Source organism: Corvus hawaiiensis, chromosome 13 (assembly GCF_020740725.1).
Source record: "Corvus hawaiiensis isolate bCorHaw1 chromosome 13, bCorHaw1.pri.cur, whole genome shotgun sequence".
Lineage (NCBI taxonomy): Eukaryota > Metazoa > Chordata > Aves > Passeriformes > Corvidae > Corvus > Corvus hawaiiensis.
This window is the reverse complement of record NC_063225.1, coordinates 922,203-942,122: the sequence shown is the minus strand read 5'-3', so window position 1 is coordinate 942,122 and position 19,920 is coordinate 922,203. Positions and strand designations below refer to the sequence as shown.

The 19,920-nt window shown below is 41.5% G+C and overlaps 1 protein-coding gene across 13 annotated transcripts in view; it reads right to left on the bottom strand.

Annotated features, from left to right (window-relative positions):
* Positions 1-19,920, bottom strand: part of MYO5A (myosin VA) — a 98,732-nt gene that overhangs the window by 63,493 nt on the left and 15,319 nt on the right. For 12 of the 13 annotated variants that reach the window (XM_048317308.1, XM_048317298.1, XM_048317300.1 and 9 more), the window contains exons 2-4: positions 14,584-14,694; positions 13,357-13,528; positions 8,215-8,359 (exon numbers count right to left, since the gene is read on the bottom strand). In XM_048317308.1, coding sequence (XP_048173265.1) covers positions 8,215-8,359; positions 13,357-13,528; positions 14,584-14,694 — 428 coding nt within the window. Of the gene's footprint in view, positions 1-4,097; positions 4,120-8,214; positions 8,360-13,356; positions 13,529-14,583; positions 14,695-19,920 lie in introns of those variants that run through there. The other variant, XM_048317309.1, reaches the window with a different exon arrangement.

Genomic DNA, 19,920 nt, shown 5'->3' with positions numbered 1-19,920 from the left:
AATCAAAACATAGCTGTATTTTTTTCCCCAGGACAGTCTTCTCTTTTCAGGACAAAATGTGGTTTTGGAGTGATACAAGGATTTGGCTTTTTTTTTTGCAGACTCACCAGCCTGTGCTCTCTTCAAGACCTGCCCTCCCAGTCCCCTGCCACAGTAGGTCCCAGGTTCATTTTCTGGGCAGCTGTGCTCCACTTTTCTGTGATGCTCCCAACTGTTAGCTACTTGTTTTTCTAGAAGACCAAAACTGCTTCTCCGCTTATCCTAAAATAAAAGGCAGCTGTAAAACCCACCAGTGCTGGGAGGTTTAACACAAGTCAATGCAATATATTTAGCTTCACCTTTGCCTAAGGGCAGTGTTGTGTGGCAGCAAACAAGGCTGTGCATGCTCAGCTGCACTCCTTCAGTGCAAAGACCTTTGAAACTCAGCCCAGGGCATGCAGCATCTGCTAGAAGCCATTATAAAGCCTGGCAACTCGACAAACCCAGGATTTGCTTTTCAAACAGAAGTAATTTAACTGTTCAATAAATAAATAAATAAACAAACAAGAATTCATTCAGCAGTTTTCTAATGCTCTTGGAGTGATGGAAAGCAGCAGCAGCCAGCTCTGGGCTGCCTTCCCGGCACCTCTCATATTGAGGGCAGGAGGCAACATCTTGCCCTTCATCAGCCTTCCGAATAAACTATTTTAATCACGAAGTTCTTCAGAGCCTTAAACGAATTCTGTTATCCCCCATTTCTGGATTTGGCTAGTGGCCTCCTCAAAATGGGTAAGTTCCCCTGCTTTGTCCTCTTACTTTCCAAGTGCTTCCAAGCCCACGCTGCACAAGCACACCCTTACCATTCTCTGCAGCTGCCGGAGCCGCTCTCCCTGGGAGGTCACCTTCCTGCAACCAGGCAGACCTGAGAAGTGCTCTACCTTCACCCCTACTACCCCCACCCTTCATTTTCCAAGCTTCCCCCTTGCAGTGCTGTGTGAACAGCAGGCACAGCCCCTCTCCCCCTGCGGAGCCGCGTCACCGCGGCGTTCCCAGTGCCGAAGCCTCCAAATTCACTTGTACTGGCACATCCCAAAAGGTGCGGCCTGACACAGATAATTTATTTTTTCCACCCTCAAAGGGCTGGTGTGTGGATTAACAATGTGTCTGTAAAACACCCAAAGTGCTACGTAAGCACCAAGGATGATTATCAGAGACTGAAGTGCTCTGAGCTGCTCTGTAGCGATGTGATAGGAAGGAAAGGAACGAAAAGAAACAAAACGGCGAGGTCCAAGTGCTTTGCCCCAGAAGCAAGCACAGAACAGCAGCCACATTTCTGCGTCTGTTCCACCTTCACACCCTGTATCCATTGGTTTATTCTGACTATCTGGATCTAACGTGCTCTGGCCTGATGCATCCCAGTCTTCACAGATGCCAAACATTAACACTTCAGAGAATTCTTCAGCTGCAACCCCGAGTCACAACAACTGCTCCTTACTAAGCAGTAAATTAATTCTTTATAAAACTGTTCACTTGTAATAAACATGAAACATCAATCCAATAAACCATGTTCTTTAATCTAATTTCTAAATATATTTCCAGTTTAACTTGTTTTTTTTAAGCCTAACAGCATTTCTCACTGACATCTTTAGCTGCTGGAGAAAAGAGGATGTTCTGAGCACAGGGCCATGGCCAGGGCGCTCTGGGCTGATCCAGGCATGGCCACAGCACACCACCTCTGCCTTGTCTTCTATACAAGCAGAAATTAAGACACCAGTATTAGAGGAGACAGGCTTTGGTAAGGCTTGTAAAGTGCCTGGAACACATCAAACCTTCAGTGAAAGCAAATGTTGTTATGCAATAGATGTTACCTGGCACAGAGACCCCTTAACGCTGCAGGAAAGGAGGGTGTGAAAAATGCAGCTCATTTGCTCATTTTTGTACATTGAGAGCATTGAACTGAACTGCACTATCATTTATGTACTCTATTCTCACATATTTTTTTCTCAAGCTGGTGTCATCAAGTCACCAGACAGAGGACCAAGACTTCTGATTCAGGGGCTCAATGCCCTGCTTTTGCCACCTTGGTGAACTCACCAAAGCTGCCCTCCCAATCCCCATGTCTGCTTCAACTTATAAAATGGCAGTAACGATGCTGATCTCTTCTGGAAAGAGCTCTGGGATCTGCTCATCGAACGTGCAAAACAAAGATGAAATATTATTATTCACAATCTGTCTTCAACAACAGCTTGGTAAAAGCTATTTGCAATACTCTCACAACCAGAAGTTGTACTTTTTTTTTAATTAACAAAATGCGCCACTTGCCATTATAACTGCATCCAGGAAACACAGCTCTTGACTGTAAAAATGTCAACAGGTGAAAAGATAATGAATTGTCAGTGACATCTCCCAACACATACAAATGAAGAAAACTGAGGTCAGCACATACTACAAACCCAAGACAGATTGCACTCCAGAGGAGCACAAAGATGAGCCAGCAGCATGCAACTGATTTATCCAGGGATTAGCCAGAGGTCACTCTGGCAACAGATTAGGAAAGCTCATTGCTTAGCTACCAGCAGGACACCTCACATGAACTCCAGCATCCAGCTACAACCATATCTAACCCTGTTGTTGCCTAAAAACAATCATTGCTTGGACAAGTAGGTCCCTTATGTTATATCAAGTTGATTCCCCCATCTGCCATCTTGTACCTGTAACATCATAAAACATCAGGCTCCAAGTGTGAGAGACTACTCCAAAATCATCTTAGAAAGGACAATTTTCCCCTTGCATTCTAACAATGGAGGCCCAATAATACCATCTCTTTTCAAGGCAGATATTTAACTCAAGAAGTCCTACATCAAGGCCATAAGTGGAGGAAGGCCACTGTATGTTTGTCCAGCACCCACCACAGCAGGCTCACATTCCAAGCTGGATGCAGATCTGTGACAGGTTGTTAATCATCCCAGTCATGACTTCTGCCAGGCAAAAATACAGTATCCATCTATCAGACACTCAGAAGCAAAGCAGCAGCTGATCAAATGTGCATTTTTATAAGAGGACATCATCTTGGGATGCCTGGGATAACTAGAGACTGTCAGTAAAGATGCTTTCAGAACACCTACTCAACAGTTCACCAAGCTTCCTTTTGAACAAGAAGTGATAGAAAAATATCTTCCTGCAGGTGAAAGCCATCAGACATGCACAGAAAAGCTGACAAAACAGAGAGGCAGCCTGGTTATTAAAGGTAATTTAATGGAAAAGATACACAGTACCACAGAATAAGTCACTATACTTTGTCCAAATAGAAAAAGCAAAACTTTGGAAATTGATGCTTTAAACACTGTTGTTTTCCACGCTGGTATTCATTAAGGTTTATATGGATCTCATCAGTATGCAATTCTGTTTGCAAAGGTTACTCTCAACTTGAGCAAGACAACTTTACTAATTAATCAGAAGGAAATCTCAAAGTTAATTTATTAAATTGAATCTGCTGTATCTGCCATCAACCACAAGTGGGATGGAACAAATCAGACCAACAAAGCACTGATAAAAAAAATACATTATCTTAATTACTGAAATATACCCTCACTAGGCAGGGGAAAGAATCCTGTGAAGGAGTGATTTTGAAGGTCTTTCCCTAACAGTGTTAAGAAACTGATAATCATAAGTGTCATACATTAATGTAATTCCTAACAGTTTCAAGAGTATAATCATCAACATCTTACTGCAAACCACGGGGTTAAAAATGTATTAAATATTCTGTTGAATATTACAAAGAAAATGAGCCACACCTGCTGATGGTTATGATTCCTACTGAAGTTGTAATGCTTTCAAAAAATAAAAAATACAATCTTTGGCAACTGAAGCTTTGCCTCAATTTCATAGTTACCACAGAGGGGTAACTGAAGACTGAACTTGGGTTTTGTTAACAATTTAGAAACACTGACATACAGAAGTGGCATGCATTGCAGCTCAAAGGGTTCAACACATACAAACACCCACATGCTGACATTGAGGTTTATATTTCTGGGACAAAAATACATTCTTCAATAATAATTTTCTTCCTTCTAAGTCCCTCATCTGCCTTAAACAGTCCCAAACCTGTATATACTCACTCAAATGGAGCAAGCTATCCATGGACAAAACAGTGCCACTGCTGAGGAGAGCCCTGCGAGTGCAGGTCCCAGATCCTCCCAAAAGCACAGCTTGTCAGAGCTGCAGAACCAAACCTCTCTGCACAAAAGCCACGCAGACACGTCCCCATCCGAATGATCTGGCTCCCTCCCACTGGGACACACTCCTTGGACAGAGGAGGAGATCTGCTCCAAACCCTCACATCTGTGGTCTGGCAGCTCCTACAACCCAGACCAATTCAGTTACTGCTAAGTATGAACCACTCACAGCCCTAAGTCTAACACAATTTAAGTGCAGTTGTAAAACTAGATCATTGCTTATTTTAGGCACAGCAGAGGAAAGGTGTCGGAAACAAAGCTGTCAGTCTGTGCAGAGGAGCAGCAGGAGATGGAGAGAGAAAAGGAAAAAGGTACAATGACACAGATGACAAGGGAGGAAGAGATGGGAAAGGGGCAAAGAAAAGAAATAATAATCCAAAATGAGATAAGTCTTAAGAGCTGTGCACGTTTTCCTGCACTGAAAAAGACAAGAAGCTACCAAGCAAACAGAATGCACTTATTGCACTGCTGGCTACAGGTAAAGATGAACCACGCTCCCTTCCACTCACCCTCCCCTGGAAACTGGTGACTGAATTGCTGCTGGCAGAGGAAATCAGGAGGCTCAAACAGGCCCACCACCTCCAGCAGCAGGTATCACATCACCTGGCTGCCACTAGGCAGGAAATGTCACATGCAAAAGTATCTTTATGTGCTGCTTTACACTGCAATTAACCCCAGGCAACTGCTGTATATCATTTCTCATGCACAAGCCAGATGTGAGCTCCATCCCTGTCATTCCAGTGGTCAGCATTTTTGCACTGTGTTTTTTCTGAAAACACAACACAAATATTTAATCACTGGCTTTCCAGATTTCTGCCATGGCGCATTTTCTTTGGCTGAAGAAGGCTACAGACATCACTTAGTTAACCATGCACACGGATGGAGTTTCTCAGCCACAGCAGATGAAGCAATGAAGCTGGAAAGAACAAATTCTAAATCACTAAATTATAAATTAACAAGAAGACCTAAGGAGTAAATATTTAGAAGAGCTCACTGGAGCCTTAAGGATAGGAGCATCATGACTAATCATTCCAGTGATCACTTAAACATGGAGTTAGGAAAGATCAAAAACAAGAGAAAAATGAACCTCACCAATTTCACACATAAATGCAGATTAATGCCATATGACTAGCTACCATATGAATATGCAACTCACTTATTAAAGCATTAATACAGCAGTCACAGACAATCTGATTTTCATTTTTAAAAAGCCAGCTGCAGAAATATAAAACTGGACTTCTTTTTCTCTAGCCTCATAATTCAGAAGTAAAGGGTGATTTGTTCAGAGTAAAAAAAAAAAAAAAAAATATCAGTGAAGTTCAAGGGTGTGATTTAGTAACTGTAAGCAGCAATAGAAAACTAAATTCAGTGAGCAAAACCGGTATGCTGTAATACCAGAAAAAGTTCTTAAAAACAACAAGCCAAAAAAACCCCCAACAAATAGAAAAGGAAATAAAAGCTAAAACAATTAAATTATTACTTCAGTGTAGAGAAATTTTTTTCAGTTGCATTGTGTGCCCAGATTTCATTCTGCAACTATGAAAGTACTGTCAGTTAGTCATAAAAGAATAACAAATTGTTTATAACGTAGACACATATAATAATTAATTAAATCATTCAGAAGGTTTATTTAAGCTAATCTCCATAGTTATACAATTTCTCATCATTTGTTTCAAAAAGGAACTCCTACCACATCTTGTTTGTTGTTATTCAGGACAGCAGAATTGCCGGAGGGCGCAGTGAGAGCTGAAGAGCAGGTAATTAACGCAAAAAGGGAAAGCCACAGAGAAAGCTCAAACCAAAATCTCAGGCCCCCCAAGTCTGCCTGACAGCAAAGAATGCTGATGGTGGCAGACAGACATCTCCATTGCACAGGCTCCAGCTCACAGGCACACAGAACACAGGTGACCCAGCAATCTGACATTTCAGCACCAGTAAGAGGCAAGCCCACTTCAGTGAGGGGTTAGAGTCAGCCAGTGGAGAGAGATCCCTCTCCAACCTCTTACTTCCGCTGGTTGATATCAAGAGCAAAAATTCTGTGAATTAGGATGACAGCCATCACTGACTACAATTTCAGACCACTGTGCCGAGCCTCAGACATAAAATAAATAACTTTTTCTTTTGTACAGCTTTTAGAGGAAGTTGAGAACCAGGTCTGTTTAAAACAGCAGTGATGAAAGAGACATGAAGAAGATGTGACTGTTGTAACACAGTTTTGCCTTTGTATCTCCACACCAGATTATATGTCTATTTTCTGAGCAGAAAGGAAGTAAGGCAAAATATCTTTGCCGTTCAACAGTGTGGTTGTAGAGCTGTCCTGGTTTCAGCTGGAACAGAGGCAATTTTCTTCCTAATAGCTGGTGCAGGGCTGCATTTTGGAGTGATGAGAAGAACGCTGCCACCACAGCGACGCCTTGGCCGGGGCTGAGCAGCGCTTCCCTGGAGCCAGGGACGTGTGGGATCCTCCTGCTCTGGCAGTGAGCAGGTGCACAAGGAGCTGAGAGGGAGCACAGCCAGGACAGCTGACCCGACCTGGCCAAGGGGACTTTCCACACCCAGGAACGTCATGCCCAGTATATAAACTGGGGGCAGCTGGCCACGAGGCGCTGATGGCTGCTTGGGGACCGGCTGGGCATCGGTCAGCGGGTGGTGAGCAACCTTACTGTGCATCACTTCTTCTTCCTGGGTTTTACTCCTCTTTCTCTCTTTCCTTTTCACTGTTATCACTGTTGTTGTTATTATTTTATTTTATTTCAATTATTAACCTGTTCTTATCTCAGCCCATGAGTTTCTCTTCCCCATCCCACTGGGGGAGGGAGGGAGTAAGCAAGTGGCTGTGTTGTACTTAGTTGCTGGCTGGAGTTAAACCAAGACAAGGGTATTTTTGAAACACTGTCTCTTTTGCAATTACTCTAAAGTCATGAAATGCTGCACTGTACTGTTTCCTTTCGAAATTATCTATGACCTGGGTATTGTGGATCACTGTATTCACACATGCACGTGACAAACATTTTATCCGTTCTAGTTCTCATACAGATTCTTAAATTAACAGATAGCCAATTTCAAACCATGAAGATTTTATAATTTTCAACCCATTCTCCCCTTGCCTCCCCCACTTGCAGCATAGCTTAAGGGCCATCACAATTAATCCAGAAATCTTTCTCTATTTTACTTGTTTAATTTGATCATGAGCTGTATTGCCAACAAGGAAAACTAAACCAATAGCTTGAAGCTGACCAGCCAGGATACCGGGGAGCATCTTGTTAACCAGAGACCACACGGTAGCCCAAAAGATTTTTATTCTAGAAATTAAATATTTCAAAAGCTCCCCTAACTGCAGGCTCTTGGGGCAAAGGGGAAGAAGTTTCTGACAACCACTGCCCTTGGGTGACAAGTTCATTTTGATGCAACATCTAGAGAAATGAGGATTTCCTGCACAGCTGTTACAGTGTCCCTAGAGACTCAGTTTTCAGGCGCTCTTTGCAATCGTCCCTCTGCTCCCTCTTAATTCCAGTCAACAACAGCCACAGGCAGATTACGTAGCTGGGACACTACTGACACAGCCAGGAGCCTGTAACAGCACTCATAAGCCCAGTGATTTCTCTTGTCAGTATCATATATAAACACAAAACAGCTAAGAACCTGGCACTTTTCTCTTTAATGATCCACCGACAATTGAAAAGCATCTCCTTATTTTGCTAATCAAATTAAAAAAACATAATCATACAAAGCACAGGGCTAATTTTAGACCTAAATACTGACAAGATCTCTGGTAATTCCTGCTAACTGTCAGTGGCCATGATCTCCACAGCATTTATAAAGCTTTACTGTTCACTAACTTGGGCAACTTTTCCCCTTGTGAAATGTACTGAAACACTGGATAAAAGACAGATATTGCAAAATATTTCACAAGCTATAAATTAAAGAGAAGAGCATCAGCCAGAAACTTTGTTTTATTCCTTTCAGAATAACAATGACTTCAAGACTCTGGTGTACAAACCTGGCCATCTGCTTGTATGCTTCTTCAGCCACTGCAAAGATATGTGGATCCATATCCCCCATATTTTGGCCACTGTAGGCATTGATGATATCTTCGCCATAGATAGGCAGTTGTTCATAAGGATTTATGGCCACTAAAACAATACCTACAAAGGAAATGAAACAAAAGGAATCATTAATAGTTGTTTCAAAATAAACCCAACCAAAAATGGCTTTAACTAATGAATCAACTATTTTTCTCATCTTTCTAAAAATATTAAAGAATAAGGTTCTGATATTACTGACTTCAACAGGTATTTATTCTGAATACAGTTCTGCACACAAAGTGTCACTAGAGTTTGCTTCTACCCTGCTTTGGTGAACACATCAGGGACAACTTTTTAGTTTTTCTTTCTATCTGCCTTTTCTAAAGCTAGCATGCACAAACCAAAGAGATTCAGAATGTGTCAACTTGAATACTGCCTGATCATGGAGTAGACCAATGAATGTGCACAGTACTTCCCTGTGTTTTATTCTGAATTACCAGTGATACTGTAATTTGTGAAGTGTAACTACTGCATGGTCTCACTGACCGCCAGCTTGGGTACGTGAAATGTGTTAACCCTTCAGCTGTTGTGCAAGAATAACATCTTCAGTTTTTGTAACAAGCAACAGAGTTTAGACACAGTGTAATTTGGATTCCAGGGCATCTCTGCCAGTCAGGCAGGACAATCTCCTGTCAAAGGGATCAAAAAACCCAAACAGTAGACGTATTTCATAGGGCTGACAGAGCAGTACCCAGTCATGTCAGGGAATTAGGCAATTATAGCTCTAGAAGGCATCCTAACACCCTCACCTGATACTTCTGCATGTACTCACACCTCCCATTTTCTAGTTTTTCCATACCAATTAAACACATATCTGTTCTTTTAGCACCACTCATCACTACAGCACTTCTAAACTCCTGCCATTCTTTTACTCTCCCAGCACAGGAGAAGTTAAGTCTTACTCTTTACAAACTTTCTAGTCACAAATAGTGAGACCTCAAAATGCTTTTGGGACATTTCTCTTTTTCATGAGAAATGAGGACTGCTCTACCCACATGGATACTCTGACAAAGATTCCTTGTACCTCCCTCTCCTGCAGCATTTTTACAACAGTTTATTTGCTCCGTGCAGGGGTGGAAACACTGATCACTGCCACGTGAGACCCAGCTGTGACAGGCACACCGTGCCCCCCAACACAGAAAGACCTCCTCACCTGGACAAGGTGATAAAGGGGGGAAAAGAACCCCTCTAATTTTAACTGTGGGCATTTCAAAACCAGGATTTCTTCTTAATATATGTATTTTGGTGCCTAAGTGCACCAACGCAGCTGCAGATAGCTGCACAGTGACTACACCAAGCATGCTTGGACAATGCATCCCTGAAGAACCTGCCCCAGAAGCGTTTCCATAGCACTCAGCTTGCTTCTAAATTTACTCAGAAATTCACTCTTACACATACAGACTTCCTCAGTGCCAATCCAGCTCTCTGCTCTGCCCAGATTACAGTGTTGTGATGTCTGTCTAAGAAACGTTCCATGGAAAAGCTGGGAGAAGGGAAATGAAAGCATCTACAGTCTGGCACTACTGCTGGGAGCATCAACCAATTTTTAAACCCTTTCATGCATCTATAGATCAAGCACAGAGCATAGCAAAAACATTAAACAAGAGAATATGTTTTAGGGAGAGATCTGAGAGACCTTGATCTATTTCCTCAAATACATGGCAAGTTTTCTGTCTCGACACGCCCATGTGAGGAGAGTCGGTGTTTTTCCATCAGCCATGACTTCACTGAAATGACTCAGGAGCTCCAGTGAAAAATCTCTATAAACATTTATGCCAAGTTCTAATGCTGTAATGATGAGCCAAAAAATAAGAGTGGGGGTTAGGGACAGGAAGCGACCTCAGTACTACAAGACTCGAGGAATATTTTCCATGTCAATTTTTAACATCTGCCCTTAGAAAAAGTAGTAGAAAGTAAAACATGGTGCACCACTGAGCTGAGCCTCTCAGGCTTGCAAGTCTCATCAAAGAGACATTATAAAAATCTGTGTGAGACTTCCGGCAATTCCCTCCTGCTTTTGGCTATGCTGGCAAAAATAAACCCTTAAATTGGGAACAAGCAGCCCCATGACAAGTCTCCAGCATATTAAAACACTTAACTTCAGTAGCAAGCTGTAAAATCTACAAGCAACTACCATCTGGAAATAACCAAAACAAGTGAGTTAGGAATTATTTGCTTTCTGTAGAACTTTAGAATCAGTCTGCCTCCCTGGGCTATAATCCAGATTAATTTACATATAACTTCTCTTTATCTCTGCTAAATCATATTGCTATTTTAAGAAGTATGGCCTTTCCTAAATCAGATTTGTGTGGTTTTGTTCTTACAATTACACTAAATTGAACTCTGGCTACTCTTTGTGCCATTCTTCTGATATATGCCTGAAGTAAGCATATCTAACTCTTTTATCTTGAACGTACTCACCGATCTGTGGCCAAATTGGACATAAACGTAAGTAATTTATTAATTTGAAGTTTGGTCTCCTGCATAGCAGGCAATACTTTTTACTAATCTGAACTAACCAGCCTTCACAGCCGTAGCAGTTTTTCCATGCAAGCATTCAAATTTTCCTTCGTAACGTTTCAACTTCCTTCATTAATTCCTCATTTCATGTTTTCAACAGTAAAGCAAAGTTCTAAATCAGCTCTGAATTGCTGGTGAAAGGCTGACTTGAAATTAAGAAATCAGGAGGTTTTCTGTTTAAAAGTTTGAATTACTTCAGAGTGAAATTTTAAAGCCTTTAATATCCATTTGACTTATTACACTAAGACAGCATGGTTGAATTCCTTTTTAGGGCCCTAGACAACTATCCATCCATGCATTCCTGTTCTAGTTCTACTGTTGAGAACAATGTCACTGTGATTCTCTTGATGGATTGAAGTGGTTTTAGTCTCCTTTGGGCTGCATAAACTGGGTTAGCTCAAACCACCTTCACAGGGTATTTAAACTAACCTGGCTAATGTGAGAGTCAGATTAAGGAGGCAAATGCAGCCCCTCCCTGAGGCTGAGCTCCAAGGCAGTAATCTCTGCAGAGGGGAAGTAACCTGCAGTCAGGATGGGAACTCATGGAGAAAAGGTGGATGTCTGTGGCCAAAGGATCAGGTTTTTAGAGGCTGACATGCCAACTCTATTTTCCTCAGCCTGTACCACAGCACACACCTGCCTACGTCCCAACTGAGTAACTCCACTGCACACCACACTCCTCAGCAGGGCTGAGCCCCGACACCTCCTTCTCCCTGAGCACCAGGAACCCCCACACTGCTGGATCCACACATTTCTGACAAACATACAAGCAGCTCCCAGAACCACTTGGGTCTTGTTTGGAAGCAAACCACCCAACCAAGCTCCACCATCCCAGGCCCTTTGGCAGGCCCATCCATGGAGAGCTGAAGGCCTCCCAACCCCATGAGAAATGATACAACCAGACAAAACCACAGCTACTGCTGCACTGGGAATACTTGAAACATGTGGTTTTCATGTTTTCCCAAACACAGCAAAACACAACCAGCAGATAACACATTCCTTTTGAAAGCCTCTTAAATGCTGCTCAACACAGAGCCAGTCTGCGAGCAGCCGGGACACAATCCGGGCAGGCTGTGCAACGGGAGAGGTGTGGTGGTGTTAGGAGACCACGAAACTGAGACTGAAAGCCCCTTACAAGCTCAGGCCATGAGGCTCCAGTTGCACAAAAGCCCTTTCACACAAGAGCTTCGCCATGGGGGCACCTGGGAGAGAAACACAGATCACATCTGTACTGGGAGAACTGAGGTGGTTTCCCAGTGCTGGGACCACACCACGCACCTTCAGCAGGGGCTGCCCAGAGAGGCATCACTGGAGATACTCAAATACTCAGACACTTTGGCTGGTCCAAGCCTTGAGCAACCTGATCTAGTCAGACTTGCTTTCAGTAGGAAGCTTCACTGAAGACTTCCAGAGGTCTCTTCCAACCTAAATTATCCTGTGCTCCGACCGCACGACCGGATGAGATGTGGTATGAATCATCACCCAGTCCCATGGGAGTGAAGTCTGGCCGCAAGCAGGGGGTGGCAAAGTCTGATCCAGTCCCCTGTGGTCTGGTCACTGCTGACAGCAGGACTGGGAACTGACGTGCTCTGCCGAGCATCTGCAGGTTAGGAGCAGCCAGAGTGAGCAAAATGTGGCAGGATGTTAATGCCTCAGTCTGCCCATCACAACACGTTTAACACGCTGCTGCCGGATTGGAAAGTTATGCTAAAAGCTAGCAGCATATTTTGACTAAACACAGATTTAAAAGAAACACACAAACACAGAGAAAAAAAGCCCAGAAGAATCAAATCTAAACTTTAAGCCTAAACTACCTCACAATGTTTATTTTTAAAACAGACCATCCAATTGCAATTTTGCACCTATGATAAAGTGATCATTAAAGTAACTTTCCTCCATTCTGGCCATCTGAAAATACCAAAGACAATTACAAGTTTGGGTAACCTCTGCTGTAAGTTAAAAGTTATTTTTAAAACCAGGATCTATTCTAACTGTGATAAGACAAGCATTGGCTCATGAACTGTTACAAATTCACTTCTATAGTTGCCCTGATTGGAAAACACGAAAAAGAAAATAAACTGATGTCTTCAAAAGAGATGGAGGAGCTCAGTGCAGAGGTAAGCAATCATAGGTTGCCTCCACCTGTAATAAATCCACCAAAGAGGAAGGCCAGCTCCTGCATCTGCAGCATGTGAGCCTCCTCCCACCCACACCAATCTGAGCAAGCCTAAGCAGAACACCAACCAGACAGGAATCCCACTGGGAAGCAAAAATTGCTGAGAACACATTTTATAAACACAGTCAATTGGGGAGCTAGAGCTGACACACAGTGATGTCAATTTTCTCTGAACCTTGTTACTCTCAAGTCTACTTGATGCACTTAATGACCACAAACACAGGGACTTCCCTAAGAACAGTCCAACATGCCCTATCACTAAATGATTTTAAGCTAAAGGCAGACATATCAACAGACAACTTTCCTCTTCCTGTCCAGGCAGTTCTCTGGAAAGATCATGGTATGAAAAGACAGTACTTGCCACAGTAGGTATAGATGAGTTTAGAGTCTATAAAGCGAACTTTGAGGTTGTGCAGGACAGCAGGCTCGTGGAGATAACTGAGTGCTGTGAGGTCATTTTCACCAACGAGGATGTCAGGGTTCCGCAGGGGCGGGAGCTCCTTCGTCTTCGGATCGAGGCTGTACTCTAGGTCCTGAAAATCAAACAGAGACACTCGAAAGAGCTGGTGTTTAGGTTTCTTAATTCAGTTCCTCCAACTATTCTTCCCAGCGAAACATGCTCAAGGTAAAAACACCACAATGCAAGATTTCAATTATCTAGTGATTTGAGTTAGCAGCTCTTTCTCCAAAAATGTCCTTGAAAATTTCCCAGAGGGGTTTTCTATATGTACAACAGGCAACTGTATGGAGATACCATCTTTTCAGACTATTACTTAAGCAAACCCCATGCTTCTGCTGCCGTATCTTTTTACTGGATAAACCAAAATATGCTACATCACAAATCTAACCAGCTTTTCCCCATTGCTTTCCTCTTGAGTGGAACAGGCAGGGGAAGCAGATTCCCACCAATCTACAGCCAGCTTCATACACAGTAACACAACATGGGAACGTTGGGAGAACACCATGAAGAACACAAAAACTGAAAAAAATGCTACTTAGAACCTTTCTTGGATATAAATTCATCTCTAATATAGATGTTTTAATTGCATCTGTCTCTAGATCTAAAATCACTTAATTTACCTGCTATTTCCATGGAAAAATTAAACTAAAAGGATGTGAGCTTTTCACAGACACGTCATCATTTCTCAACACAGTACACAGCACCCTTTTTGCAATGCCCTTAATCCTTGCCCTTTTTATCTTTATTAATTTTCTGCTGGTTATGTTCAACTTAAAAGTCACAGTTCTTTCTCTGCAACACTGTTCTCCTAGCAACCCTGTCTCCCTGGAATAGCAAACCAGGGCTATACATTTAATGGCATAAGTAGAAAAAGATGATGCAACTGAACATAAAAGGCAGTGGATAAAAGCAACCGCTTTTTAATTTATTTTAAAAAGGCAAAATTGATTTTTGTAACTAAGCAGTAAAATTTATCACACCAAAAAATGCTGCAGAAAGTGAGTGGACAAAAGCAATTGCACACACCTAAATACAGCTATATTTTGACAGCACAGCTTCCTGCAATAGATACATCAGTCTCTGGTTGAGAACAAGAACTATCAGCTTACAAACAATATACAGACTTACCTTGCCCTCTTCAAGTCGAAGCTGGAGGACTTTATCTCCAGGTTTATAATCTTTAAGAAGTTCTGCTGACTTCCAGACCTCCTCTGGATCAGGGATCCAAACCCTGGCATACTGCAGTACAACAACAGCAAGAGATCAGTGAGCTTTTGTTGCACTATAGTTAAATCAATACAAATGACACTAAAAGGATTCTTTTTTCCATTTTAGATACATGTTTAACAGATAAACTCTTATCAAGAGGCAAGTTAATTAGTACATCTGAGGTGAATAACTTGTTCTATTGATAAATGGCTACACAAGCATAATTTTATTGCCTATGCAGAGACAAAAAGGCATTTTCCATGTAAAAGATATTCCAAGACACATGCTCTATGCTGAAAATCTACAAAGTTAAAAAAAAAAAAAAAAAAAAAAAAAAAAAAGAAGTGTTTTCAGAAAGATCAAAAATTTGGCTATCCAAAAAAACTCTTTGAATAAGTTCTAAACGCATTTGTAGCACATTTTATAGCCATTTTTGCCTTTTTTCCCCCCCCCAAAGAGAACACTATGGCCCATCTGTGTTAATTTAGGCAAAGCTGCCTGATCAGGGGTTAAAAGCTCTTTCCTCTGTAGTTACAGAGAGCTAGTTTAGAAATGATTATATCCAGAATGCCAAAAGAAAAAAATGGAAAAGATTTGGTTGAAAAGGCCTCCAGATAACAGAAAAAAACCCCACAACAAACCAGATTCCCGTTAATGACCATCTTCATACAAACTTTATTCATAAAAGTAACCCGGTGCAAACATATGATTTGTTTTCAAAAACAGCAAGAATATTCATAGTTTTAAATGAGTGAAGATACAATGGTTACCTCATTCAAGAATCAATTAAAGACTTATGGAAACCATCTGGTTACATATACAGTCACATGGACATGCAAATACATACATATGAAAACAGCTCTTGAGTAGAACAAGGAAAAGGCTGTGACATTTTTAACATGTTACAGCTCCTGAACCAATGCTCTTGCAATGCCTAGAGAGCACTGAGATCACACCACACCCAGCACCTTTGCAAACAAAACAGCTTCTGGGCTCTGGAGGTGCACTCATACACCTCACTGCAAAACATTCTCAATCCTATAACGTATTTGTCAAAGCATGGCATTTGATGGCAGAGAAAACTGCATTTGGTCACACACAGCTTCACCACCTAACATCTTACACAACTTATTTTTGTATAGCTGCTTCTGCCTCAAAGAATGCTGAAGCTTTTTTCCCCACTTATAAATGCAGTTTTCCCACTATGGAAAATTACAAACTGCTTGTTTCTGCTAGGGATTTTCTGAAAGACTTAATGAAAAACTTCATATTGCTTTCCTGCTGCAAGACAGGACCCGATAATACAGAGCAGCAGTTTAGGGAGCAGGACCTGCACAGCCCCAGCCCCTCGCCCACGACAGGGAAGTGCACCTGCCCAGCTGGAGGCTCAGTGCCTGCAATAATTTTGAACTTCAGGAAGCAATTTGCTTCCCATACCCGTGATGATCCTCAAGAACAGTGCACATGAGTAATTTACAACAGCCTAAATCAATGGCTTTTACCCATAACACAGGGCAGCCTTTAAAGCACTGCCTTCACCCCAAGAGCTCCCAAGCTCCTGAAAACCTTACACCACACACACAAACCAATTCTCTGTACCGAGTGAAAGGAGAAAGATCATGAAATAAATAAATAAAAACTCACTTTCATCATTCCCACTACACAGTATGTCATGCTCCCACACCTGGCCTTTCTCCATCATCACTGGGCATTAATGCCAGCCCTAAGAATCTACTTTATACAAAGACAAGCAGCTTTGCTCTTTGTAGTCAGTTTCTGCTTGTGTAGCTTATTTTTTTCTTTGAGCTTTGTTAGTTCCATATATATTTGCTAGTGTTTTCAGTGCAAAAGTGCTGCATTACTTTATTATTTGTGTAACCTCTTCCCCACTCCCCAAGAGATAAATTATTTGAAAAATGAAAGATCCCCAAAACAATTCTTCAGTATGTGCTCCTGCCAATCACAGAGCACCGTATATAACAACAGAGGAAACCAGCAGCAGAAGGCATAGTTTGGGCATGTGGATTAGCTGTTTTCAGCCCTTCTGCATCCCCAATTCACAAGGCAAGAAACCTTGTCTGAGCTAACAAGTGCATGTGCAATGCAAGCACAAACCCACAGAAACTACAAAGTAAGTCCAAAATAATTAAACAGGACTTGACAGTAGAGGTGCCATATTAAAGTCAAGTAGAATGCTAAGGAACAGTGTTTTCTTTCCTTTCCACTTGGTTTGAAACAAAAGAGACCCTGTAAAACTTCATAATTCATAAACTCATTATTTCATATAATAGTAATTTCAAATCACAATTTCATATCATAATTTCAAATCAAAAAATCAGTAATTCGTAAGGTACATATATCCAAACATAGCACAATACACTTGTTCTCAGAATTCTTTTATTTAAAAAAAACCCGAAATCCCAAAAAACAAAACCCTGCCAGAAATCAGGGCAGTTTTTTCAGTTTAACAAAAGACGCTCCAGACACAGCTGCAGACTGAATTCATACCACACTTCAGCCAGGTTCCATCGCCAAGATGCAACAGAAGTTGCCCATCCCCAATATTTCTGATAGGATATTCCTTCGAAGGAATTAACAGAAAGCAAAGTAAATGTGAAAGAGGAAAGCATTTAAATGTTGTCTAGCAAAAAGGACCAGCAGGCTGATTTCCTTTAGGCTACACAAAGAAAAGTTTCCTGACCAAAGAAAGGCAGCAGCCTGAAAGACACAAATGCTGATAACCTGAAGCAGCAAATGCTGTGTGGCAGTTTCTAACTATGTGATCCACGGCAGCATGAAAGAGGCATCTTTAATTTATCCAGCTAAAACTGTACATTTTCTACTGTCTAGAGAAGGGAAAGAGAAAGCAGAAAGCACATCACCATAGAAACTGAGCTACTACAGACAGCTGAACCTTCCATGACATATCCCTACAGATATTAAAGCCATCCTATGAGTGCTAGGCTGTAGCTTTTCATCTCCAGCATCAGTGCCTAGCCTTAAATCCCTGCCAAAGAAAACACCTGGTAAAAGGAATGGGTGGGAGGAAAAAGAGACAAGTTCCTAATCATAAGTACTGAATCATTTCACAACATTCTCACCTCATTAACTTAGCAGAATGGTTTGCAAAATCAGATTTTCATGCTGTCTTTTATATAATCAGTTGATACTAAAATTCCATTGCTGCCTAGCCTTTAATAGGATCCAACCCCACAGAGGAAAACAAAGCACCAACACTGGTGGAAACAGGACCAAGGGCCTCTCTTGGGAAATACCTTACACTGGTATCTGCTATTCATCCCTCTTTATTTACTAGTATATAAAATAGAGTTTATGACAACATTAGAATAAGGCTAAAATAAGATAAACTTCTAGTGACACTGATTTACAAATCGGCCTTATAAAAAGGCAAGGAAATTCTAGTTTAAAAATTACTATGGTGTCTAAAATTCTAGCACTGAAATGGCAATATAAATTACAGGAAGAATTGAATGAACTTTACTTTAATTGTCCTGATTATGATCCATGAATACATTACTCCTTGTGGTAGTTCAAGGCAAATTCTGACCCACCAAAAAAAAAAAAAAAAAACCACCAAAACCTTCTGATAGGGGAGATACAAGTTTTGACTTAAGGAAAGGCCATGAAATTAAATTTTAGATAAATATTACTACCTTTCATGCCAGCCCAAGCTTACCACTAGTGTCACTTGCACTTTATATTTCAGTACTGATTTGGCTCAAATAAAGAGCTCTGCTGTCCATGTAACTCCTTCCTCTGTGGATAGGATTCTGGCTCAACACTGACAACTCCCTCTCCTCACTGGAGATGTGGGACTGGGAGAGGCACGGGGAGGACACACAGCACGTCCTCCCACCCTACAACAAAGGATACCTGCAGCCCAGCATCCACAGCACCACTGCTTAACCTAGACTAGTTTGAAAGGCAGGATGAAAATAGAAGGGATACAGATGAGATGTCCTGGAATTCAGAAGAAAATTAAATAATTAAATGTACAATGACAGGACTATTTCAGATCTCAGTTTCCTGACTCTCTTCCAGCCTCAGCAGACCAACATAAAAAACCCAGCATCTCCAAAATCCCCTGGAAGCACTTGTTCAAGGAAGGACAAGATGGGCAATAGTTTATTGATATCTACAAAGCAACTCCAAAAGAGTTCACAGCAAAACAACAAACACAGAAGTTTTCACGTCTTACTGGTGGGTCAGAAGGTTGGCTGCATTACTACAATTTTACAAAATAAGAAAATATAATAGAAAATCACAGTATTCTGTCATACCTCAGGATTTCATCTTAGATCACATGAAGAAATCATCAGACTATAATAATTATCTATCAAATGAGACCATATGACTCACAAAGCCTCTCTTCTGAGATATTAACCTCTTGAAGTACTAATTGACATTGCTGACAAAACGGAATTAGCAATGCAAGCGGCTCAGCAGTCTTGTCAGCAGGCAAATACTTTTCTACTTCCATTGCACAACCACAAACACAGCAGAAGGAGATACAGCTATCTTCCCAGCTCACCAGCTCTTTGGGTAAGAGCTGAAAGGGTTTGTTAAATGATCTACACCCTAGAAGGAAAAAGGAAATTTCAACTCAGAGAAAGCTGTCCCTAGTTTCTCAGCACAACCTATCCATATAAGTAAACTTGTATGATTTTCACTTCAGCAGAGATCATCTCTTTTTTTATTTACAGACAGCCTCAAAAACCACAGTCTTTCACATGTTAACTGAAAAAAATATGCGAGACATTGCCCCCCTCCCTTTCAAGAATGACCTCGGGTCCGGGTAGGAATAAAGCAGCTCATTTATGTCTGGATCAAAGAGACACCGTCAATTCTGGCAGCATGAGCTGAAGGAGCCAGTGGAACAGCAACAGCTGGTGAAAGCCAAAGCCAAATTTCACCAAAATTTTTCAATGTGAACTTGTTGCTGACTGAACATGGCCACCTGGAGAGAGCAGGCTGCACTGTTAGGCTGGAAAAAGAAAAGTGTCTCTGCTAGTAAGGTGTAACAACAAAACAGAGCACAAAGTCATCAAAGTTCATACTGCAGGGGTGTTGAACTGATCTATGCAAAATGCAGAGTTATTACAAAAGGATTTCTGAGCTGTGGATTTCCTTGGCCAGGCTTGCTTTGAAAACACAATTTGATGAATAATTTCTCTTCAGCTTTATATTTTCCCCTATGCTTGGTTCATAGTGCCACCACCAAATATAGTAATATTG